The sequence below is a fragment of the Vanacampus margaritifer genome, chromosome 2, assembly GCF_051991255.1.
Source record: "Vanacampus margaritifer isolate UIUO_Vmar chromosome 2, RoL_Vmar_1.0, whole genome shotgun sequence".
Taxonomy (NCBI): Eukaryota; Metazoa; Chordata; class Actinopteri; order Syngnathiformes; family Syngnathidae; genus Vanacampus; species Vanacampus margaritifer.
Window position 1 is genome coordinate 17,896,470 of NC_135433.1, and position 26,894 is coordinate 17,923,363.

General features: G+C 40.4%; 1 protein-coding gene across 4 annotated transcripts in view; it reads left to right on the forward strand.

Annotated features, from left to right (window-relative positions):
- cyth1a (cytohesin 1a) overlaps nt 1–26,515 on the forward strand; it is a 55,391-nt gene extending 28,876 nt beyond the window's left edge. For 2 of the 4 annotated variants that reach the window (XM_077556023.1, XM_077556022.1), the window contains exons 2-13: nt 7,673–7,755; nt 13,970–14,034; nt 15,641–15,707; nt 15,795–15,913; nt 17,251–17,331; nt 17,862–17,974; nt 18,882–19,030; nt 19,108–19,220; nt 24,846–24,924; nt 24,998–25,066; nt 25,344–25,498; nt 25,565–26,515. In XM_077556023.1, the coding sequence (XP_077412149.1) occupies nt 7,673–7,755; nt 13,970–14,034; nt 15,641–15,707; nt 15,795–15,913; nt 17,251–17,331; nt 17,862–17,974; nt 18,882–19,030; nt 19,108–19,220; nt 24,846–24,924; nt 24,998–25,066; nt 25,344–25,498; nt 25,565–25,643 (1,172 nt within the window). In that variant the 3' untranslated portion in view covers nt 25,644–26,515. Of the gene's footprint in view, nt 1–3,061; nt 3,192–7,672; nt 7,756–13,969; nt 14,035–15,640; nt 15,708–15,794; nt 15,914–17,250; nt 17,332–17,861; nt 17,975–18,881; nt 19,031–19,107; nt 19,221–24,845; nt 24,925–24,997; nt 25,067–25,343; nt 25,499–25,564 lie in introns of those variants that run through there. The other 2 variants (XM_077556024.1, XM_077556021.1) reach the window with 2 other exon arrangements.
- Nucleotides 26,516–26,894: the final 379 nt, after the last annotated feature.

The following is a 26,894-nucleotide window of genomic DNA, read 5'->3' on the forward strand; positions in this document are numbered from 1 at the left end:
ATGTGATTATGCGAGTACAGCTGAGGGATGTTTGTGTTTTTGTTAATGCGTTTGCTTTGACACTAAAGCTGTGGCGGCCTCACTATAAATTCCAGTGTTTTCCCCAGCATTTTATTAGGCTCGCAAGCTGCCAGGCTTTTCTTGTCCCCACATAGCCAGGCTAAACGTCCTAAAAGTCGCTAAATGATGATGTTGCCTAATTTGTGTAACTGGCAATTTGCATGTCATAGTAATGGATGCTGTAGGACAGAGGAATTACATTGTGGGAGAGGCAAAGAGTGGATTTAAAAACACCCTAAAGAACACCAGAAGAAGTGCTAGATTTGTCGCTTTTAACCCCAAAAAAGTCATCAAGAGGCATTGGAAAGTCGCCAGATTTGCATGACATATTATGGAAGTGGACGTCAAGGGTCAAGCAGTATTTGACTAACTACTGCCGCCTAGAGCCTCAGCATGCTTGTAAATGAGCTTAAAAACACACTAAGCATTTCAATGTGGATGCATTTGTTTTTAAACAATTGCTCGGCCGAGAGCCTGCCGCCATTCTACGCCACTATGCACTGAATGCGTTGTGACGTAAATTACAATGGCGGCGTGCGTCCAAATAAAGTTTCTACAAAATTTATTAAACTGGAAATGATTTTTGAAAAGTGAATCTCTTGTCATGACAGTCAGGGATTCTTTTAAGACCGTAATAAAGGTATGACTGCATGTATTTAGTATTGATGTTTCACTATCTTGAGGCACAGCAAACTGTTTAACTGACTCATTACACTCGGCGCAGACACGAGGTTGCTAGTAGGGATTTAACGATATCCAACCATCAAAATACCATATCACGACATGAAGGACACGATACGGTAATTATCACGATATTATGGGGGATTGGTGATACAAAAAAAGGGCACAATATTGTAAAAAAATGAGCTTGTACTAAAAAAAAAAAACACAATATTGTGCTTTTGCTATTTTCGGCAATGCATATAATCAACCTACAATCCTAATAAGACTTAATATTGAGGCACTTTCTTGCTAATGCATGCACACATTGAGTTCTTCCACATATTGACTCGATTCTCAAGCATATTACGTTCCCCTTCATCTGACGATTAGCGTGGATTTCAATCATAGAAGGGCCAACACATGCCTTGTGAAAATTGAACAGCAGCAAAACAACTCGCCACAAGAATGTGCTAGAACTGCACAAATGGAAATCAACCTGACTTTCTAACAGATGTGCTACTTTTAATATCGTGACATAAGGACCACGATATATTGTGGCAGTTTTAATATCGTGATATCACGATATTGCCGTTATCGTTACATCCCTAGTCGCTAGCACATGCCATGAACATGCACGCACACACACACACACACACACACACACACACACACACACACACACACACACGCACACACACCAGGATGCAACACAATCTCACACAACATCCTGGCATGTGTCCCTAAGAGAGCACACTATACTGTGTATAGACAAATGATTGTTCCAAGCATAGATGTGCACTGTCAAGCAGGAAAATGTTAATCAGTATGACTGATCGCATGACTTGTCAGGACAGCAAACTGTGTCCCGGCGTATAGAGCTGAGTCATGTCTGCTTGTGTTAGAGCTGATGGCTTCTCCAGAGATGACCACAAATTCCATTCCAACATTTTTTTTTTGGCATAATTCAACGGCACCTTAATTACTCAATAGATCAGTTTTGTTCTGGCCTGACAGTGATGGCTTTGACCCGAAAAGTACAAGAATTTGACTATATAAGTCAGACTGTATCAGACTTTTGAAGTAGTCATGGAAATCAAATGCATTTTTTTAAGACAGTGTTTGATATTCAGCTTGTTGCTGAGCCTATTTTAACTTGAAGAAAAACTTTGGCCAAATAACACCGTACATAAATGTCAAGGTGGCTCGCATTTTACGTCACGTAACGTTGCACACTCCATGTCTGAAGCCGCCACAGAATTAAGATTAATTTTACACGATTGTGCGTGACATCGTTCTTGTGGCTATACTTCACCAAATTCAGTAAACAGATCTCCCTGGACCCCAAAATGGCATGAATATCTTTATGCATAAATGGCTGGCTGTCTCAGACTCGAAAAGTTGTCACAACAGTCAGTGCATGATACTCAGCTATGCTTCACTGAACTAAAGGTGAAAATGACAGTTTTTTGTTATGTTGCACGCTTGAGGTTTGTCATCACTGAAATAAGAATCACATTTCTAGTCATTGCTAGGCTTTTTCTGAATTCAAGAATAACAGCTTTGGACTACAGCCTAACCAGTATAGGATTTTTGTGGGCCAATACGTATATTGAGAGTTAAAAAATAAACCAAAAAAGGAGATATTCAATATATCAGCTGATATCCGACATATTGGCGGAAAAACGACATTTTGGGATGATATGAAACATTAATATACACAGGATATATTTACTGTACATGAACACAAAATTCTTATAATACCCTGGATATTATTCAAGGCAAAGAAGCAGGACACTACAATTAGGAACTTAAATTAGTAACAATTTCAACATAGATTGTAAACTATATAAATAGTCTTACATTAGATAATGGAGGACATTGGGATTAATATTTGCATAAATGTTTATCGCACAAAGATGAAGAAAAACAGATTTTGGACCCAAAATTTGGACAATTGCCCTAATATTGCCAGGTTGCAAGTTTGATGGTTGAAGACATCATTGAACCAAAATATATATTTGATTTAGATTTAGATGATGTATGGTGTGTTTTTTACTAATAGCAATTAAAGAATTATAGTGATATGTAGATGTCCGTTGTTTTTCACTCTCATTGCTCCTTCCTATGTTGTGTTTGTATGTGAGGAGGAGGCGGCAGAATAAAGAGTGGCCACAGGGTGGAGCCTCCACTTTAAAGCAAGTGAAGGCAAAATAGAGAAAGGGTTGGAGGCGGGAGAGAGGGGGGACTCTGCTTCCCACGTGTGTCGTGCTGGAAGCCGGCAGGGAGCCGCTCACTCCACTGTACAGCTTGAAAACACTCAGTAGCATATATCTTTGTTTCACGAAGATGGGCGCCTTGCTCGACAGGACCTGACAGAATCATCTTTTTCAATTTGAATTCCTATTTCATTAATGAAGTCCTGGATTAAAGGAGCAACAATTTGGCACCTTGGTGTGTTTGTCATTCAGGTGAGTGGTCAGCAATTTGGGAATTAGCCTTGTCTTGTTTGATCTGTCATGGAGGACTTCTGTGGCTTTTATGATCATCTAAAAACATTCCTGCATTGGACATCGTGTCTAGTTACCTTGTGGTAAGGTCTACTGACATCCGAGATTGATCACTGGTGTTACTGACTATATGTTGCTTGTCAGAGTGGGTGGGGTGAGGTTTGGTAGAGCGACGTTTATTTTGTTGGCCAAGATTGTGTGTTCAGCCTGTAAAAGTGCAAAAGTTCATCCTGGGGACAAAAGTTTAGAGTCTACAGCTTTATCGTGTAGTCTGTGTCAGGAAAACATCAAAAATGTCCTTTATGTGCTGAGCATTTGTTGCTTCACTTGCACCTTTTTGAGGAATTGTCCTGATCCCACCCTGGGATCGTTCCACTGACTCAGTTTCTATCCCACGCGTCACGACATCACAAGGTTCCTTCTCTTTGGACATTTGCTCCCACAGTCCAGGTCAGATGCTTTGGGAATTTATGATTCATAACTGGTGGTCTGCTGGCTCCAGCTTGTATTGTGTCCATGTGTGTGTGGCAATAAAGAGTCGGGAGGTCAGTGGCACTGGGCAAGTTTTTTTGGGATGCTGCCCATTTTTACTGACTGCTATTACTTTTTAACCCCCCACTCCTCTTTGTTACAGGCTTTGTGTCTGAAGGTGTGTGGTCTCACAACATTCCCAGTGGGACTTGTCGTAATGAGATTCTGTCTGTTTATAAATCTTACGTCACCTTTTTGTTGCTAGGATAACAGCATGCATATGGGGAAGCCTAATGGACAATGATGTACGTATATGGACATCATGTGTTAGTTGCCATCCTAACTCAAGTGATTGATTGTCCATGTGCTTGTGACCTGTGCTGAATACATTATAGCTCATCATGAAGTAGACTGCTTCTTGTTACAGCCAGCACGATTATTGGCTTAAGCTTGTGGTCGATTGATTGAAGCATTGGGGTGAGGGAAGCGCAAGATAACTAAATGTAAGGATGGCCAACATTCCGGTTTCTGTATTTTTTTATTCGTGTGAGACTTAAACTCATTTCCATAAAGTGACAGAGGAGATGTCGAGTGAGGCAAGTCTTAGGAGCTGATGTATGCTGTTGCTTGAAATAAGAAATGTTGTCATGTCACAGTGGAAGGACCCCCCCAAAAAACAAACAACTGGACTTAGAGACACACTTTATTGCCTATTTATCACTTTAAGTACATTTTAGCTTTGTTGACCTCGATGCGGAACAGTGTCAAAATGACAAGGCAAAACCAGTTAAGTTCATCACAGGGATGGGAAGTTGGAAACCTCCAAGCAAAGAACTGAGAGTGAGAGTGCATGTAATCCAGCAGATGAAACTTTTTGGGGAGTTTGAGTCATCACAAATGATATCCTGTTAGTTTGCAACTTTATCAATTTACAGGGAAATTTTATTTCCAATGTTAATGATGTAAGTGTAAATACGTGGTTGCGTATCATGGTACCAGAGTTCAGTAGCTTTATCATTAGCTCTGCCGCGGGTGACGAGTTTCCAGTTTTTGCCTCTCATGTGTTGCGGTGCTCCTGAAATTGGGTCAAATGATCTGCAGGGAGCAAGACTGAGTGATCCCCAAATTATTCTGAATCCTAATATCCTTATTTTCCAAGGAGAGCCCTTTTGCGATTTGGGTGGAAATAAGATGTCTGTCGTAGGCCAGCGTGGCAGTCTGCATGGACATTAGCGGACTGTGACGCTGCAGGACAGCGAGCTATAATTGTTTCTCCCTTGATGTGTCGCCTCTTGGGCACTCAATTGGAACCGTTCCAACCGTCCAGGAACTCTGCTGTCCGAAATTACTCTTGTGCCTCGACAAAATGGGCGTAGTCCAAAAGGATCAGTTTGCACTCAGATACAAATCGACTACTATTTGGGGAAAAAAACTACACATGGATGTCTTTCCCTTTCTGAATGAGAACAGTTCGTCACACTGATCTGCCTCTGTCACGTTGGTAGAGGTCTTATGCATTACTACCACCTTCATCCACTTGCCCTCCTTGCTTCCCCTTGCTCTCTATTTTTCTCCCTTTCCGATGACTGCCTCTTTTCATCAGACTAGGCCAGGCCAGGCCAGACGTTTGCTGACTAACGGCCAAGTGGTGACTCTTAGACAAGAAGGAAAACAAGCAGCTCTCAGCATTTAATTTAAGTGGATGGTTTTGTGCCCGTGGTGCTGCTCGTGTTCTGGGAAATGACACATGCTTGGTACCAACCTGAATGAGGCCTCTTTTTGTCTTGCTCCAATCCGGACCTTGTTGAGAGTGGTTTCCATGAATACTTAGCTTGTGATGCTATAGGTTAATGGCAGTCATCACTCAGCCTTTTGGCAATTTGGATTCTTCAATTTAAGTATATTGGAACTTTTAGCTCCCTGGTAATTAAATGTTAAGTCTTGCACTTCTCTTTCTCTATTAGCATTACATTGCTAACTCTTCACAGCCATCCACCAAGTCAGCATGGGCCACACACCGCTCTAGCCTTTGAACCCTGCCACTGATGTAATGAGGGTAAGGAGAGTAGAGGTTACAGGGGTGTTAAGGCTTGTCCCACGGGTAAACTTAGACACCCACTGACTCACTACCATTAAGGTGGAGTTGATCGTTGGATCATTCTGCAGTCTGGGTTTTGACCATACTGACCAACTGGATTGATAATGTTCAAGCACATCAAACCACAGAGCGGGAGAAGCTGCCACGTCCAACAATCACCAATCCTCCTTTCCTAGCTGTTTTCTATCTACTGGGGAGAGTGATAGGCACTAACCTAGCTTGCACAAACCAGCTTTGAATTATGGCTGCCTCATTATCGCGGCTAAAAACTGTCCTTGCAGGATGCAAAGGCGCTCCTCAGTCACTAATCCTTGCCTCTATTGTGGTGAATACAATACACTTGTGATGATTATTGTTATTACTAAAAGAGGACGGGTAGTCATTAAGGGGGAAGTCTACCCTCACAATTTTGTTGACAATAATATGTTCTATGCAATCCCACTGGTCTAAATATGGTATTCTGGTTAATATTGTGTTAATGAAATATGAGTTAAGTAGCAAAATCCAACTGTTTCTATCCATCTCAGTGGGTGGCCATTTTGCAATTTGCTGTCAACTGAACAACAACCAATCACAGCTCAGCTTCGGAAAACGGGTGAGCTACGATTGGTCGTTGCCTGAGCCCTGAGCCTCATTGATGTCATCTTCAGTCCCAGAGATGGATAGAAATGGCTGGATTTTGCTTGACAATTCTTATTCCACAAATGTGATATTAATCAGAATGTCATGTTTAGACTAGTGAGGTCACATATAATGTATTATTGTCAAGAAATGTTTAAAATTGACTTCCACTTTAATCATGCAACACGCACACTGCACAGAGCAAAGAGAAGAGAACAGGAGAAGACTGAGAAGGAATGCTAACTGCTAATCTGCTATGTGTGAAATGTAAAGTAGCACACCATTATGATAAGTGCTTAGTTAGTACAGTGCACTAATTTCACAGAATTCTGTCGTGAACCGTGTTACTGCGGAGAATAATGAATTATGAGCAGCAAACTAGTAGATACATTATTAAGTTATTAAATTAAGTTATTACGTATCTAGAAAAAAACAACAGCTACATAAGCACACGTCTGAAACGGGAAAACAATCTGTTGTACGTTACATCATGTCTGCCAGCCTGAAGGATTAAGTATATTTATATAAAATATATTAAATGCTGTATTTATATTACATTAGCAATGTTATTTGTGATTGTTTGCAATATTTTGCACTGTAGAGTGGTAAAGTTCAATTTTGCGTTTGTTACAAGCTCTGTACAATAAAATTTCTGGAAATTACATGACATCTTGTTGAATTTTATGCCATATCGCCCAACTCTAATCATGGAGCCATATGTGCTATTTCTGTGCCTAGCCCCTAAGAGGTTTTATCCAAATGGGATAAGTGACTCATTTAGGTTTAAGTGATTCATTTAACAATTGTCAGCAGTAAGAAGTTAATATTTTGTCTATAATTCATTTGATTACTTGATTATTTTTCATAAACAATTAATACCTTTTAAAAACACATTTTGCCACTTGCTATCAACTGAAATTGACATCACATGTGCTCAGGGCTCAGGTAACGACCAATCATGGCTCACTTTGTGAACATCACATGACCAAACTCAGAACAGGTGAGCCATGATTGGTCGTTACCTGAGTTCTGAGCACCTTTGATGCCATTTTCAGTCGACAGCAAGTGGCAACATGTTTTTAAAAGTATTTATTGTACATGAAAAATAATTAAGTTATCAAACTAATTATAGACAAAATATTAACTTTACTGAAAATGGCTAAATGAGTCGCGTATCCCTTTTAAGCAAATAAAAAATGTCAAAACGTATATTTTTTGGTTCCTTGTGTGCTAATCTGCCGTTTCTTCCCAGTGCCCGACGACCTTACTCCAGAGGAGCAGCAGGAGCTGGAGAACATCCGTCGGCGCAAGCTGGAGCTGCTGGAGGACATTCAGGTACTGTCAAGTACAGTGGAACCTCGAAAGTCTAAGTTGGGCTTTTTTGAAACACTTATCCTTGACAACTATAAACAAATGGCAGTATGTGTTCAGCATAGATGTGCCTAAGATCTTAATGCATTATGTCAAAGTCTGGTATTACTGTTTGTCAAAATGTTATGGATAAAACATTCCTTGCATGAAATGCAGCTGACTACTAGCCTTGATGCTGTTCACATTCACATACAGTTGAAGTCAGAAGTTTACATACACTGTGCAAAAACACACATTTCATTTTTTTGCCTCCCTTTTTTAAGTCAAATCAGACTAAACCTCTCCTGTTTAAGGTCAGCCAGCATCACCAAATTATTTAATTTTGTTAAATGCCACAATAATGAGAGACTGAATATCTTAGAGCATTTTATATTATTTCCTTCGAGGTCAAAGGTTTACATACACATAAAGAACAATGACTTTAAAGAACATGGGTAAGCCCAGTTGATGAGATTATTGCTTTGGAAGCTTCTGATAGGTTAACTGACATGTGAGTTAATTGACGACACACCTGGGAATGTATTTAAGGCCACACCTCAATCACTCTGCTTCGTTGTTTGAAATCATGGGAAAATATAAAGAAATTGGCAGGAAAATCAGAGAATTGTGGAGCTCCACAAGTCTGGCTTATCCTTGGGTGCCATTTCCAGATGCTTGAAGGTGCAACGTTCATCTGTTCAAACAATTATACGCAAGTATAAACATCATTAGAATGTCCAGCCATCACACCACTCAGGAAGGAGACGGGTTCTGTGTCCCAGAAATTAACGGGGTTTGGACCGAAATGTGCAACTCAACCCCAAACCAAAAGTCAAAGACCTTGTAAAGATGCTGGATGAAGTTGGTAAGAAAGTGTCACTATCCACAGTGAAACGAGTCCTTCACCGACATGGGCTGAAAAGCTACTCACCAAGAAAGAAGCCATTACTCCTAAAGAAACATTAAAAAAAAAAAGAAGCTAGATTACACTTTGCAAAAAGACACCAAGACAAAGATCTCAATTTCTGGAGACATGTGCTGTGGTCTGATCAAACTAAAGTGGAGCTGTTTGGCCGTAATGACCAACGTTACATCTGGAGGAAAAAGGGGGAAGCTTGAAGACCTGAGAACACCATACCAACTGTAAAGTATGGAGGTGGCAGCATCATATTGTGGGTCTGTTTTGCTGCAGCAGGAACTGGAGCTCTTCATAAAATAGACGGCATTCTGAAGGAAGAACATTACATGGAGATATTAAGGCAACATCTCAAGACATCAGCCAGGAAGCTAAGACTTGTACGCAAATGGGTCTTCCAAATGGGCAATGACATACTGCCAAAATGGTTAAAAAGTGGCTTGAGGATAACAAAGTCAATGTCTTGGAGTGGCCATCACAAAGCCCTGATCTGAATCCCATCGAAAATTTGTGGACAGTTCTGAAAAGGCGTGTGCGAGCAAGACACCCAGCAAACCTGACTCGGTTACACCAGTTTTGTCAGGAGGAATGGGACAGGATTCCCGCAGAGTACTGTCAGAAGCTTGTGGAAGGTTACCCAAAAAGTTTGACCCAAGTCATGCAGTTCAAAGAAAATGCTCCTCGATACTAAGGAAATATATGTAAACTTTTGACCTTGAAGAAAATCATGTAAAATTCTCTAAGAAATTCACTCTCTCATTATTGTGGCATTTAACAAAATTAAATAATTTTGGTGACCTGATTAAGGTGAGGTTCAGTCTGATTTGAGTTCAGAAAATGAGGCAAAAAATGAAATGTGTGTTTTTTGCAGTGCATGTCAACTTCTGGCTTCAACTGCATGTATATCAGTAGGATAAAAATAAATAAAAAATAGGCAGTGGTATTGTATGCAATAGCTATCCGTATTGTTTATGCCTTTTACAACACCAACTACTAGTTTGATTGTTGTTCTTTAATATGCTTTCCATTTCAAAGAAAACCAAAAATTGTCCTAAACGGTTGCCTCTGTGGGAGAGTTTATATTTGGATCTGCAAAACAATGTAAAAATATTTTCTTTAGCTCATTCACCACGCCTTAGTGTCTTCCCCTACTTCTACAAATTCCCCCGCCACACATTTCAACACAAGTGGAATGTCGGGTATTTCCTACTCAGATCTCATTTCCCTCGCAAAACATTTGTGCTCATGGTTGCACCATTAAACCAAAGACCTCTATTTTAAAGTGGTTGATATATGCTGAGTGAACTGTGGTCTTAAATGCATAATGTGAAACATTCAGATAAAATATGCTCTCTCCATAGTGATAAGACAATTGACATACAGGGGTGACAGATTGTTCTGCCCTGCGTCCAGATGTCCCTGCGGGAAAATCCACTGACTGTCCTCGCAGACAAACACTGCAGGCTGACACCCGCACTTTAATGAGCTTTGACTGGCATTGTGGCTTGAAAACACGCCTCCATCACCCTCCCATCTTCGTATATGGTAGTGCGCAAGCTGACCAATACCCGCCCCTTGTTGACTCCCCACGCTCTCCTCCATCGGCCTTACAGGTCAAGGCCTCTTGTGTGCGCCATGCCATTGTTTGTGGAGGCAAGCATGTGAGGAATGCGTTGGAATGGCGCAGCTCTTGACGACACAGATGCTGCTATTGTGGTGTGGCCTGTAAGAAGTAGTTATGCATGGGAAATTGATATGAACCGAGGCACTTTTTTGGCTTGTTTATGACTTTATAACTCCATTCTCCATGCATTTAATATAAATCCCGTTTTATTTTGTCTTTCCAGTACAATTTTTTTTCGTGTACTCCTGTGTGAATCTTTTATGTAGCCAAACACCCAATAAAGACCATGTTTAGAACAAGTATTGCGGTTCACCACTAGAACTGTCCTTGAAAACGCAAAAAAAAACCTTTCTTTTGAAGACGCGTGAAGGGCATAACAATAAGCAGATCACAGTCACTTTGTTTTAGTGAGCAAGTAAACCGTCTTCCATTATGAATGTTATGTTTTGATCTCTACAAAATGATTAGAAAAGCATGGCCAATTCTATTATTTTACTGTAAACCAAAAAATATTTTGTTTTGATATCAAGTCATAAATATAGACCATGAGAATATGAATATACATTTTATTTCAAGGAGGATAAGCAGTTCAGATGATGGCTGCGTGGATGGATGGTATTTACATTTGCATCGGATAAACAACAACACACATGGTGGCGTTTTTTTATGGAAGGCACCCATTTTTTTTATGTTAGCAAAACTGTTAAACATAATTTAAATTTCATATGAAAAAAAAACAGCAATCTATTTATTAGACCTTACCTTAGATCGTTCTGTCGTCGGGAGGATCCGCAATTCTTTATCTGGACCAGAATTTGCAGCTCTTTTTTCCCCCGTTGTTGTTTCTGAATATTATTGTTTTTTTTGTTTGTTTTTTAATGGTGCGGGGCTGCTCACCCTGTGACCAACTCTGCTTTTTTCATCCTTCAGAGTGTAGTTTGTGAGCTAGTTGCCTATCAGTGGTTAGGAATTCTCAAGCAGACGATCAAAAATAATTTACAGAAAATGCACCAGCATTGAACAACAAACCCAACAGAACCATTTAAAATGTAGACCAAGTAATTCAAAATAAAGCATTTCAAACCCCAAATCCAAAGTTGGGGTGTTGTATTATACATTATACACAATACAAAGATACATAATACAATGATTTGCAAATCATGTTCAACCTATATTTAGTTTAATACACTACATAGACAAAATATTTAATTTGCAAACTGATGCACTTTGTTGTTTTTAGCAAATAATCATTCAAGTCAACCTTAAACATTTCTTGACAATAATGTTATGTGACCTCACTAGTCTAAACATGGCGTTCTGATTAAAATTACATTTGTGGAATATGAGTTATGCAGCAAAATCCAGCCGTTTTTATCCATCTCAGGGGGCGGCCATTTTGCCATTTGCTGTCGACTGAAAATGACATCACAGTTGCTCAGGCAAGGACCAATCACAACTCACCTGTTTTCTGAAGCTGAGTTGTGATTGGTTGTTACCTGAGACGTGAGCAACTATGATGTCATTTGTGATTGGTTGTTACCTGAGACATGAACAACTATGATGCCATTTTCGCTCGACAGCTAGTGGCAACATATGGCCACCTTCTGATGGACTGTTGGATTTTGCTGCTTAACTCATTCCACTAACACAATATTATCCAAAATACTGTATTTAGACTTAGTGGGGCTGCATAGAACATATTGTGAATAATTTTTGGGGGTGTTGGCTACTCCTTTAACTTAGAATTTAATGGCTGCAACACATTTAAAAAAAGCTGGGACAGGTGTCAAAAAAAGACTGAGAAAGGAATGCTCATCAAACACCTGTTTGGAAAGTCCCACCTGTGAACAGGCTAATCGGGCACAGGTGGGTGGGTGCTTGTGTATGAAAGGAGCTTCCTTGAATTCTATCATTTACAAAGATGGACTGAGGTTTGCCACTTAGTGAACAGAGAAAAAAGTTGTTTTAAAGACAATGTTACTCTATGCACAATTGCAAGGAGTTTTCATCATCTATGGTAATATCATCAAAATGGCTGAAAACCAACATTGAATGCCCATGACCTTCCATGCCTTTGGCGGCACTGCATCAAAAACTGACATCAATGTGTGAATGTGTTCAGAAAACCAATGTCAGTAAATACAGTTTGGTGCTACATTCGTGAGTGCAACTTAAAACTTTACTTTGCAATGGGCCCATTAATGCTAAAAGGTGCATACAGGTTTTGGAGAAATATATGCTGCCATCCAAGCTACGTCTTTTTCATGGACACCACTGCTTATTTCAGCAAGACAATGCCAAAGCATATTTCGCACGTATTACAACAGGGTGGCTCCGTAGTAAAAGAGTGTGGGTACTAGACTGGTCTGCCATCTTCTTTTTAAGCTTGAAATGAGATTATCCCCAAATCTATTGACCTTTTGCACGTGACGTCACAGCCCTCATGGGAACGCCCCCTCGGGGGTACTGGACGGCAAAAGAGCCACTTGCCTTTATTGTAACAATTGAATCTCATACAGCGTAAAGTCCTTTATCTAATCGATTATCATATAAAATGGTCATATCTTGCTTTGCGGTCGGTTGTACAGACAGACAAAGGAGTAAACCAAATGTTGCTTTTTATCGCATAACTACTAATGAAGACAAAAGACGTCGATTGATAGCAGCAATCAACAGAAAGGACTGGCAGCCCACAAAGTATTTACGGATTTGCAGCGATAATTTTTTGCAAGTTTAGTAGATAAATGTTGTAATTAGTAGATAAATGTTCATACATTTTATTAGTAAACGTACACTCTAACAAAGATTGTAACAGAGGTGTCCAATTGCGTGTTTCAAATCACATAAACGAGCCAGATAGTTAGCGTCCACTCCAACTGCACGAACACACAGCTTAGTTTTCAAATGCACCTTCTTCAAAACTATTAAGTGCATTTGACTGTTTAATAACGGGGGATTTCGTCTTTGTGCTTGGAGTTTTTCACTCTGGAACCGGAGTCATATTCATGAAATGACTGCATATCTTGCCACTACGATAGTCACTTGTTCCATGCTAGTAAACATTATAACATAACATCATCACAGCGTTTCAATATAGAACGGACTTTGTAAAAATAAGTTAGTTGGCATGATAAACAAGTTTTACCTTTGCATTACGAGGTATATTATGAGCGTAGCATCTCGTCCCAGAGACTCAGTCAGCGACAAGCGTTTAAATCAGCCCCGGTGTAAGGAGGAGAGACAGCATTGACTACATAATGATATAGGTCGTGCGCTGTGAATTCCGGCAAAGTTGGCGATTTGATTCACTTGGTAAAAACAGCATGCAACAGAAGGTAAGGGGCTGTTTTCAAACTAGCGATATCCAACTAAAGTAAATATCGCGCTCTATGAGTCCCGACTAAATCTGCAACTTCGACTGACAGGCGACCTTCGTTTGAAGTAATAGATTCCATGGCTCGATGGGCAATAATAACTTTTAATTTGTAAAATAACAGTCGCTCCGGGTCACGTCCACTTCCATTCAACAATCATTTCCTTCCGCCGTCCCTCATAGGGCAGTCGCGTGATCACGTGACATTGGTGCAAATGGTCAATAATGGGTATTTTAAAATTGATTGGAAATAGTTAACAAGTGAATGCTGTTTTATTTTCCACAGCGGCTGAAGGATGAGATAGCAGAGGTCACCAACGAGATTGAGAACCTGGGTTCCACCGAGGAGAGGTAAGACATAACAGCGCTTTCAGAAGTCTGATAAAATTACCGATTTATTAGCTACTGCTGTTTAGACAGAACCCAGTAAAGTTGGCCTTTCACACTTCATTTTGCATGTCTTCATTTACAGGCAGTGAAAAAGGGGATAACCATTCCCGACTACCCCCACTTCACCCAACCTTTCTGTCATCCAAATTGACTTGTTTGCCTTCTATTTACTTGGCAAATGAAGTTGTCAATTATTGATAGTCGATGGCTATTTTGTCACACCAAATACACCTCCCACATTGGCTGTGCTTTTAAGCCACTTTAAATGTTTTATCGGGCGCACCTCCTCACGCCCCACATGATGGGGGAGGCCTCATTGAATAATGCAGTGGGCCGAGGCAGAAATTGCATGGTCCTGAGGGGAACGGGTGCACTAGGGTTGACTACTTTGGTCAGAGAAGATCCCATCGACGGCAGATAAATCATGCCTCACTTTGGCTTTCCTCTCAAACCCATTAAGGGTTGCATCTCCTTGATGCAATCACAGCGTCTTATCACTGTGACACTACATGATCATGTTAGTGTGTTGTCCGCTGTGGTTTTACTTTAAGGAGCTCAGTCAGAAAGCTAAAGGAATCCTGGCGGGAGTGGGGAAGAACGCTCGGTAAGGTCATCGTGGCAACGGCAGTACCTTGAAAACCCACTGTGACTCCTGAACAGCTCCAGGCCTGAGAAAGGACTTCTTCCCATAAGTGGGATTAGTCACAGCAGTGAGGGTCAACATGAATAGTTGGCGGGAAATATCATTTTGTAATGTGATTTATGAGTCACAATGGAGAAGTGGACTCGTCTGTTTGATCAGAGAAGTAGATCAGAGGTGATAAGGGAGGAAAATGCTTGGGTCAGACAGCACGGTAGCCCGGTGGTTAGGACTTCTGCTTCACAGTTTAGAAGTTGAATCGCCGTCCTGTTCAATGATATATAGAAACCATCAATACTATAAAAAAAAAAAAAAATCCCTCATAACGGCATGTAACATGACATAAATACTAACAAGTAATATATTTACTCAACAGATATTCTGATTAGCAAACATATTGAGTGCCAATTGCTACAGACATGTTTTGCTAGTCCAAGCTGGCTGACGTAATTGAGGGTCAGTACTCTGGCTCTGTGAGGAATAATTTGAAATGTGTTTGGTTAAAGAAACAGTCCCATTGCTAATATACAGTAGTTTACTTTACACCAGACAGCGCTAAGGCTTCTTAAGGCCTTGACAGATTAAATTGGCCTGGCAACACAGAGGCTGAAATCTAATTGGACCAAAAAGTTTTTTTTTTTTTTTTAAATCTAGCATCCATTATGTACTGGAGGCAGTGTGTGCAGCCAAGAGCAATGGCACAAATTGAAGAGAACAGATTCCAATTATTGTATTGAAGACTCCAAGTTGTCCGAGAAATGTTTGTTTGTCAATGCTCTACGGCTGGCGACCAGTTCAGAGTGTAAGTTAGCTGAGATCTCCATCTGACCTACCAAGCACTATAGAAAATTGATGATTGCATGGTTAAATCTGTCTATTCTTAGGTTTAATCTTCACAAATAACAAGTTTAATATCTGACCTTACAGGAAAACCATGCAAAGGAACAAACAGGTGGCCATGGGCCGTAAGAAATTCAACATGGACCCCAAAAAGGTGGGCGAGTGATGACCGTGATACCTCAGAGGTGTGATTGAGGCTTATTTTTTTTAACCCTCACTGTGTCCCTCGTCACTCTTCCAGGGAATTCAGTTCCTCATTGAGAATGATCTGCTGAAGAACACTAGCGATGACATCGCTCAGTTCCTCTGCAAGGGAGAAGGCTTGAACAAAACAGCCATTGGAGATTACCTTGGGGAAAGGTAAAGACTCACACTCATGCATACTTGAATTTACAGAGGTGCATAGTTTCTATATTGCTCACTCTCCTCGTGGTGTGGGGGCACGCCCATAGTTTCCCAAACATAAGTTATTGGTCCAACTTTTAATGTCTGCTCCTCACTCATCTTCATCTGCTTTCAATTGTCTTAGTCACTCTTAAGTGGCGCGCTCAAGACACTGCCTGCATCATTTCCGGGAAATTAAACACTAAACTCACGATCCTAGTGTTGCAGAACGCCTGTCCAAGGAAATGACACTGGGATTTTTTCCGGTATGCGGGGATTACAGGTCAGACAGTCACGCATTAAGGGTGGGGTCTTGGAGCGGAGATTTTTTTTTTTAATTCTCCTCGCTCTCTGCGGGCTTTGAGGCCAGTGGTTCTCAACCTTTTTTCACTGATGTACCCTTGTGAAATATTTGTTTGGCCAAGCACCACCTGAGCAGCGCAAAGCAATAAAAAAAGTAAGAGTTAAAACACCATCAATCATGTTAAACTTTGGAACTCCATTTTTAGTGGTGTCTATAGAAATATTTGAAAATAAAAAGATTATATATATATTTTTTTAACTTATTTCTAATAATAAAAAAATCGAATACAAATTTGTGTATATAGAATTAACTAGCAACAAAGTGTTCACTTTTGGAATCATAGTGCAGATATGTTCTCAAAAAGAAATTAAATTAAAGCAGAAACTGCAAAAAAATTAATAAATCTTAAAATGTATATTTTTTAAACTAAAAAGAAGACTCATAACATTACCAATTATCAAAACGGAATATTGCTTTGTTGCACTGAACTCAGTGTTTTTGCATTTAATGATATATTTTAGTGAGGCTTGGGCGTGTGCTTCACTCAGGATCTTTGTCATTCTTGGTGTCAGGGAGGCAACTGGTGTTACCAAGCACATTTTTGCATTGACCCTACTTTTTAATTTAAATGTATCTTAAAATCTCACCTACCCCCTAAAGTGCTTTCACGTACCTCAAATTGAGAACCACTGTTGTGTAGGCCATTGGAGCGGTCGCTGGTCCACTGGGAGTGATGCGATGTGACCTTACAGGGCAGATCGTTTACTCCGAAGGGCATTTGGATTGTGGGATGATGTCATCATCCAGATGAGATGATAAATGAATTAGCAAGGGAGGAGCCTGTCACGCCGCCTGATGGGAGCACAGCCCCTTTACGACCAACATATCTTCAGCCCTGCTCTAAAACCCTCAACAGTCTGACTTTTACCCAAGACCTTTTGTTTGAATTATGATTTTATGCCTGATAGTATTTTATCTTATCAAATGTATTTCCATGTTTGCCTTGTAGAGATGATTTCAACATACAGGTCCTCCACGCTTTTGTTGAACTTCATGAATTCACAGACCTCAACCTGGTTCAGGCCCTTAGGTAAGATGGTAGCATCTACACCACATCTGTTACATACTCAGAAACAAAGTACGTTACTCCAGTCAGTACGTAAAATACAACTTAATTCTCAATTTTTAAAATTTTATTTCTTTAACAAAAATACTTAATTGTAAACAATGAAATATGACTTGATTTCGGGAAAAAATTACTTGATTCTCCAACAAAAATAACTCATTTTCAAAAATCTTTTTTTATCTTGAGAAGACTTTTTTTTTTTTTTTACATTCTAAAAATGTATGACTTAGCTTTAAAACAGTATTCTTTATTTATTATTCATTATTTTTGTTTGAGTAGTCATGAAAAATGCAACTTATTTAAAAATATAGCTTATTTTATATATAAAAATATAGTTGTGTTCTTGAAAAGAAATTATGTACCTGATTAGATCTTTTTCTAGACAATATTGTGCTCAAGTAAGTCTTAATTTTTTTAGGATTAAAACCCAGCCCTGCTGCACACCATGCCCACTACGCTCTAAGCGTTTATCACCACGACCTGTGTCCTTACAGACAATTCCTGTGGAGCTTTCGGCTACCGGGAGAAGCCCAGAAGATCGACCGCATGATGGAGGCTTTCGCTCAGCGCTACTGCCAATGCAACACTGGCGTTTTCCAATCGACAGGTGCCAGCTAAGAACCTTTGCAATTTAGCTCCCTCATAATCATGATTGACTGTTTGATATCTGCCATTATTTCAGTAAAGGAGGGCCTAATGGCGTGCCAAGCTACTTAGCCTACTTTCTTTAGCAGACATGAAGTCTGCCAAGCTTGTCTGTTAGGCGTTGTCTGCCTTTTGGGAATAATGCACATAGATGATCAGCTCTATCACGGATGTAGATAGATGTGCATAATGCATGCGGGCTGCTTAACAGCCCTGCACGACAGATAAAGTGCTGCTTCGTCAGCCGCATGCTCATGCTTTCAATGAAACAGTGGCTGCACTAAGCTAACTTTTCAGACCGTGTGTAGCAGTGTTGACACACACAATACCAAAATTCAGATTTTAATGAGCGTGTTTAAGCTTTACCTACTTTTGAATGGTTCTTTCTTTGTGGATCAGAAGTGTCGGCGAATTGCTTTTCACAGCGGATGTGCACTGCGACTCGTTTGGGAAACACGTCAAGATTCACTTACCCTTCCCGCAGCAACAAAATAAAATAAATGTCTCCACACTTTCCAGCACACATTGCAACAACAACAGTGCATTTAACTCTGTGTAAATGACCATTTTGAATGAAACAAAGCTACTCTCTCTAAAAGCACGCACACTTTTGTTGTTGTTGTTATGACAGAATCCTGTCGTGGATTTTATCCCTGCAGTTATGCTAGTCGGTGTGTCCATTTGGCTTGCAAAATCTACATTTTGACGTGAAAACTGTGATCCGAGACTGCTTATTTCGAGCATTGCTATGGCAAAAACCTTGAGTAGAAGTAATGGACTCATAAAAAAGAAAAACATGGAACTGGAACAAGCCATCTGTGATCAAAGTGGAATGCTGATAAGGTCTGACTTGGACTTGTGTATTCCAGACACCTGCTACATCCTGTCGTTTGCTATCATCATGCTGAACACCAGCCTTCACAACCCCAACGTGAAGGACAAGCCCACCGTAGAGCGTTTCATCTCTATGAACCGGGGGATCAACGAGGGAGGAGACCTACCCGAAGACCTGCTCAGGGCGAGTTTGAGTTCAAGGCTCCTCTTTGCGATTCCAAGCTACTGTGTTAACCGCATCTTTCTCAAATCTCCGAGCAGAATCTGTACGAGAGCATCAAGAATGAGCCTTTTAAAATCCCAGAGGACGACGGCAACGACCTCACACACACCTTCTTCAACCCAGACAGAGAAGGCTGGTTGCTAAAACTGGGTGAGTGACGATTAATGATACACTTCATCACCAAAAACATTTCTTCAATTCTGAATATCATCGTCCAGTTTGATATGTTGTCAGTCAAGTAGCAGCACATACTGTACATCAAATGCCTAAGTCGGTTGAAAATGAGGTCAACGACCTGTGAGTGTGCGTTTTGTGTGTACTGTACACACATGATGCAGATGCTGAAGATGCCGTCTTTTCATGAATTATGAATGTGGCCTTGAGATCAGACCCCCATATGTGGAGGTTTATAAATATTTGAAGATATTTTGCATACATTGACATACACACATGAAAGAAAGTCAGTCAAGTGTGTGGTGTGTTAGTGTTAGTGTTAGTGTGACATCGTATGCTTTTTTTTTTTTTACTATTAAAACGGTGACCAGGTGTCTTAATAGAAAATCTGTCATTCCTTATAGCGATATCGCTGTCTGTGTTATACTGCTTCTAGATGGCCATTGTGCCCACACCAGAATGATTAGCAAAATGTCCATTAAATGTGGCAAAAACTGTTTAATTCTATTTATTATTTAATTACTGGATGTTTTTATTAAGTACAATAATAGTGAGTGTTATTTTTCTTAATTGAAAACATTGCAGGCTTTTTTTGAGTGGCTGGAACAGATTAATGCTTTTCCATTTATGTCAATGGAGAAAATGATTTGCGATGGCAGTGTTGGGACTTTTACGGAATGAATTGAATTCATCGCAAGGGACCACTGTATGTCTATCATTCTTGTTCATTGGACGCGTTTTGACAAAAGCAGGCCACAGGTATGTTATTTAGACACCTGGGAGCTGTTTAATATTGTGAGCAAAAGTCACACGTCACCTTTAGGTTTTTTGTTTGCAATGTACACACGAAAGACACTTGCCGGCTGCCTTGTTGCGTTCCAGATGTTCCACAGGGCAACTGTTGGCTGCAAATCACAGTGATGGATTCTTCAACACTCACCTCTGTTTCCTCCTCCTTGTACTGATTCACTCTGATTTGTGAAAAGTCAATTGTGTTAATCACTGTGAATCTGGACAACTGGCCGCTGTCAAGAATCTTCTGCTAATGAGCTAAGAAAAAATCAAGGTGAAGGATAAATTGAGTGACAATGTTGGAGCCAAGTCAAGGCATTGTTTTGTGCAAGGCTTTTCAGTGTGCACAGCTCCACCACGTGGTGGATACAAGTGTGACACCACAAAGCAGTGCATGAAAGCCAAAATGAACGTCACTGGTGCAATAATTCCTACTCATTTAATTTGATAATTTTTTGTTTCCTTTTTCCTCTTCGTTTGTTTGTTCCCATGATTTTGGCTGTTGTCTTTCCTACCCCAGGAGGTATGTACACCTGCTCTTCCCAAACAAACAACAAAAACAAGACACGCTCCATCTCTCTCAGCTCTCTGGTGCTTTTGGTGGTGCGCCATTATTGCTTTTTGTACTCCTCCGACATTCAGTTAGGTTTTTCCGTGTTTGTGGTTGTTTCTGTTTGTCTCTTCCATCAATGCATTTCAACTTCAGATGTTTGTCTGTTCCAGTCCGCTCACCGCGCTGGTGGTTTTTATTTTGTGTCCTCTCATTTTCTTTTTATCTCTGTGGGTGGTTGGCTGCCACCCTAGTGGGCTTCTCTCGCTTTATGACCTTCTGAATGGTTGGTCACTATCTTTTCATGTGGGTTTTGTTTTGTCCAGAAGCTGCATTATACCCTTTCTCCCATCCAGTACAGCAGCCACATAAAGACAATGCTCACAGTATAAACTCGTTGGCCCTGTGTGTATAGAGAGGGAATACTGCAGCTTTTCAGCTATGTGGCTCTTCCCTTTGCTATTCGATGAATCCGATGGGTGTGTGCTACTTGACTGGAGGAAGCAGTGTGGGCAGCAAAAGTGTTTGAGAGGGTTTCATTGTGTATTTCAATTGGATACCATTTACGGTTTTGAAAGTGGAACCTCTACAGTCGAACACAATCAATTGTATTTGGAATATTTGTTCCAGAGTCCAAACTGTCCCCATCATAAAATCATAAAAACATTTCAGGCACATTTTAATATTGCTAGGTGTCATACTATATTTCTCACTTAACAATAATGATGAATAGGGAGGGGTAATAAATTTTTTAAAAAATTAGTGCCATTAAGTATATAATAAACCTCATGTGAAATGTTAAAAGTTTCAATTATGATGAATAGGGAGGGGTAATAAATGTAAAAAAAAAAGTGCCATTAAGTATATAATAAACCTCATGTGAAATGTTAAAAGTTTCAATTAACAAACACGCATGTAACATTCCTTTTGATATCAAGTGATAAAAATGGCAGCTAACTAGTTGGCGGCAAAATGCTATCCAAGCAAGACCTCCCATCTATTAGATCCCCTATTTTTCCTCTATATTTTAATCTCTAGTTTCACCTGATCATATATATTTAATATACCAGTAACATTGTTTTAAACTCAACCCAAATAGAGGCCTACAATTTGCCATCAGTGAACAAAACTCAATAATCCTACTGTTTTAGGTTAATAGGGAAGAGGCCCTGCTGGCTCACTTGGTCTTTCGGCGTTGCTTGCTGGGTTTCACACGCTGCCAAGTTGCTGTCACTTGCCAAGATGCTAGTTCGCTCACGCAAAATAAGAATTGGCGTTAGGCTTGCAAAGTATGGCCTCTATGAGCCACCGTAGTGTGCATGCTTAAGAATGCATGAGCTTCAGCTGCATTCTATGATATAGCAACATCTAGTGGTCAACTATTTCACACTGTCACATTAAATTCCCTTGAATACAGTTCCTTCTACATCAAGATGCCACATGATGGCGACAAAACAATGCTTTTATAATAGACAGGGCTTTCTCCTGTCATCCAAAAATAAAGGCCTCCCATCTAATAGGTATCTTTTCATTTCCAATCCAGTATAAAAATATATTTTCAGGTTAATATCAATTTTAAACTTAAGCTTTATTTGATCTAAGTGGAAAGATACCAGTGTTTAATTTCACTCTAAAAAAATAAAAGGCCCACAACTTTACTCAGTACTTGTCAAATGCTACAAATAAATGGCCTCCAGTCATCAGCTATCCAAAGGAAGTCATTTGTTCACAAAAAGCTGCTCCATAAGGACTTGGGACTTGAGAGTTTGTCAAGAAGACTAGACTATAATAGCTGCATGTCCAGAATTTGTCCGTTAGTTATATTCTCCTCAAAACGTAATATTTGACTGGCTTTTAAGTATTGAGGTTTCGTTGTATTGAACAAAAGATGCCCAAACCAGCACAAAATGGATGTCAAGAGACATGAAAGCTTCCATCTGCCTGCCCCACTTCCCATCTCTCCACTCGAGCACGCACCTGCTCTCCCCTCCTTTAGCAACAATGTGCCGGGACCGCTACCCAGCTATTCTTGCATTGGAGGAGGTTGTCTCTTCTTGTTGGAATGTGAGGAACCAAATAAATGGCCTTGGGTGATCCAATTCAATGCTCACCAAGCCACACTCAGCTCTATGTTTGTCTCTGTTGGCCTGCTTGTTTGTGGCCAAGATGACGGCCAGAGGGCAACATGTGTCTGTTGATCAGGGCTGGGCAAAAGTTGGGGTTCGAGAGCCACATTTGTTTGTTTGACAATTCGAAGATTAGATTTCAAAAAGTATCCCCCCTCCCCCCCACACATTTACTAATAGCACGTTATTATATTTTAAACACTATTTTATTTATCATTAATCTTTAATTACCCGTTCATGTTTGTTTTGTTGGTACCCCCCCCCCCCCCCAAAAAAAAAGTAGAAAATTAGAAAAATCTCATAAATATGAGAACAAATAGTTTAAAACAAAAACATGTAGAAATTTGACATTTTGCCCTGGTGTCAAGTCACTGCTGAGTCTATATATTTAATATGCCATGTGAGATGTAAACCTTTGAAACTGATTAACATAACAGCTCCCAAAATGGAGGATAAAGCAAACACAAGTACTGTAAATGCAAGCAATTAAAATGTAATTACAATTCTCTGATTAAAAAAACAAAATAGGTCGTACAGCTATACTTTGCCCACTCCTGCCTTAAGACAATTTTTCAGATGTTTGACGTATCATGATGCTTTGAGATCTGAAGGAACGTCATACAGCCTGAATGCCTGCATATGAGAATGAAAGTGTTTCTATATATGTGCAACCGGCAGACCGTAACTATAACCTTCTCTTTGCTTTCACAGTAGATGTAGGTCAACTAACATGGTTGTGGGATCACATAGTCTAGACTTGACTTGTAGTTATTGAAACAGGAAATTTAAGGCTTCAGAGTAGCAGAATGTTGCTGCAGGCTCCCGACCCTCATTGGTGTCCTCCTCGTGGCGAAATGGGAGGCTGCCATCTGCCTATGCGGATCAGGTTTCCCTGCGCAGGAAACATGCCTGACATGGGACTTTGGGCTAAGGTCAGAGGTCTGGTCGGGTCAGTGAATTCCAGGTTAATGAATAATCCCATTGGGTGAGGCCTTGATAATTGATAATTAATTGGAAAAACCTGATAATTAAAAGGTTCAGATGTCTTGTTTTTACTGACATTCAGTGTAAAGTAAACAGTTCTCACCCAATTAGTGGTCGAATTTGCCATTGACTTGAGAGAAATCAATGCCAGACCCTTAAAGGATGGCTCATTCAGTTGTAATTTTCTAATAGTTTTTGATATAATTCTAAAAATAAATGGATGCCTCCTGATTGTCACCCCTATTTTCCTTAGAGGAAACAAAATGTCATAATCTGGTTATGCTTGTTTTTCACTCCAGTCTCACTTGATATTAGTTGTAGTATTCTTGTCGCATTACATAATGCTCTAAAAATAAAGACAACCCCCCCCCCCTCCAGATGTTCCAGTAATGTTTGTTTTAATCACTCTAGTTTTGTTTGATATCATCTGTAATATAACAGATAAGATTTGTTTAATTAATATCATTTAAAAAAAAATAAAGGCTTCCTCCAATAGATGCCTGTGTTTTTCAAAGGAAAGAAAGTCAAATTTCCGCTCGTTTGTTCCAACCTCCAATTTCTCTTCATATATCTATTATACAGTAATGCCAACATAATTTAATAGCATTCTTAAAAAATAAAGTCCTCAGCTCACCTTCCTTTTAAAATCTGGAAAAAAAAGTTACCTTCCGGGCATGTTTGTTCCCTAAATAGAAGATGCCTCCGTTCCTTTTTCACATCAGGGTAAAAAATTTAATTCCTGTATCATTTATAATATACACACAACTTTAATATCCTCTAAGCAAAGGCCTCCCCTCTGATAGATGCCCCCCATCTGTATTTGAGTAAACAAACACCTGGCCACAATGTGAGGAAATGCGGTATTCGTATGCAAGTGGAGTCGCGTCCCCACTTTGAGGTGTGTGTTTATTAGGCCAGCATAAAGTTTTCAATGACCTCATAAAAGCAGGGCTTCTGAGTTATTTTCTACCTGTGGTGGTGGTGGTGAGTGCATGGTGGGACCCGTTATCGGGGAGTCGTCGGTCGGGAGCTTCCATCTGTTTGTCTGCTCACGTCTGTCCGCCTGCGTGTTGCTCGAGTCGGTGCTTTGTCTTCTTTTTCTACGCCTCGCTCCTACTCAGCCTCTCTTGATTGCTTGGATTTGCTCCACAGGGGGCCGAGTGAAGACCTGGAAGAGGAGATGGTTCATCTTAACCGACAACTGCCTCTACTATTTTGAGTACACGACGGTGAGCACCGCTTTACGTTAGTGCTGCTCTGATGCCGTGTTGTTTCATTCACCTGGTGTCTTTCTGTGCCCAGGACAAGGAACCGCGAGGGATCATCCCACTGGAGAACCTCAGCATCAGGGAGGTGGAGGACAAGAAACCTGTAAGAACAGCGCCCTCTTCTGACTCATATCACTGCACAAACATATTTACACTGCATCGATTTGGACTTACTGAACAGTTGAAAAGGTCCGCTTCCTCAAAGTTCATAGCAACCTCTATACACACAAGTTTCCTTTGAAAGTTCTGATGTTAAGTTACAGTTCCTCAAACTTCCTTGTTCTGGTGTGAAGTTCTTGCTGCAAAAAAATTTGATTTCTGCAAAAGTTCCTAGTAAATTTCTATTAAGCGTGTGACGCCGGCCTTCCTGTCCGCCCCAGAACTGCTTTGAGCTATTCATCCCCGACAACAAGGATCAGGTGATCAAGGCGTGCAAGACTGAGGCCGACGGTCGCGTGGTGGAGGGCAACCATACCTTCTACCGCATCTCCGCCCCCACGGCCGAGGAGAAGGACGAGTGGATGAACAGCATCAAGTATGTGACTATGCGCCTGTTGCACTGGACTTAATCACTAATACGTGTAAATTGGATTGTCTGCAGGGCCGCCATCAGCAGGGACCCCTTTTATGAGATGTTGGCTGCCAGGAAGAAGAAGGTGTCATCTGTGAAGAGGCACTGAGCTGCTGCATGCTCCTCGCCGTGATGCACTTCAAGGAGCAGATGGGGGGGGGGTCTCGTAGCTTTTTGGACTCAGCTGGCCAGGAAAACAAGAAGCACGCTGGACGTTGAGGATTGAGTCCAAGCAGCCCACTGTGTTCGTAAAAGCAAAACACTCTGTAATGCAGCCCCTGCTCAACACCCACTCCACCCAGCACATTGAACTCAGCAGGTCTGACCTCGGGGCAACAAAATACTCCTCATAAGGAAAGGAAAATAACTTTTCTAAAAGGCTTTAACACGTTTGGATAAGTCTTTTTACAGCTTTACTCCTTTTTGTTTTGGCTTTTGTATACAAATGTTGAGGAATGCCAACATTCGGGTGACGCCAAAGCAGGAAAATAGTTTCCCCCCCTTCTTTGGTGTTGTAAAGAGAAATGCTGCTGGTTAGCAATAGTAAATTGGTCCCGTATGCTAATAATAATAAGTGGATATAGCACAGTGCTACAGGTTGTTTGTGCATAAGTTGCATACAGAAGCTTTAAAATGCCACCAGTAGATGTTCAACTATGGCTTGGCTCGTCTCAGGTTTTCAAACCAAAACCTTTTCATGATTATGAGTGCCTGATGTCTCGCTTACACTTACTCTCCTTTCAGTGCACTAACATGTAGAGAATTCAAAGACAACAATCATATTGCTAGTCAGTATTGGTTTATTTATCGACCTTATTGTACATACTTAAATGTATAGTGAGCATTTGTTTTTCAAGGTTTGTTATACGAGTAGTCGTGCCATCTTTTTCTTTTTTTATTTTAACCCTGTTTGAAAAAAATTCTATTGTTGCCATTTAATCGAGTTAAAATAATAATTAAAAAGGATCTGTCTAGAAAAAGTATGGCTCTGTGTTATTCTGAATAGCAGGGGGCGTTATAAGTGATTAAAGCAGACTGATTAAAATAATGTACAATCAATTTCTAATATTGTTATCCGCCACTTGTTGGTTGTCCGTTTTATAGCATATGAATGAAACATCTGCCTGATTTTTTTATTTTACTAGCCTGATGCTGTCTTGTCAGCTCACAACACCGAGGCAGCGGAAACATTTATATGATAAGAGATGGTGCCTGGAAAGCAATCAATAGGAAGGACTTTTTTTTTTTTAACTCAATGTAGTGAATGCTCATGCAGTGAACACCAATGTCAGGGGTGGGCTGGGGGGGACTGTATAAATGGAGTAACGGGAGGACACATTGCCTGTGTCCAAATTCACAA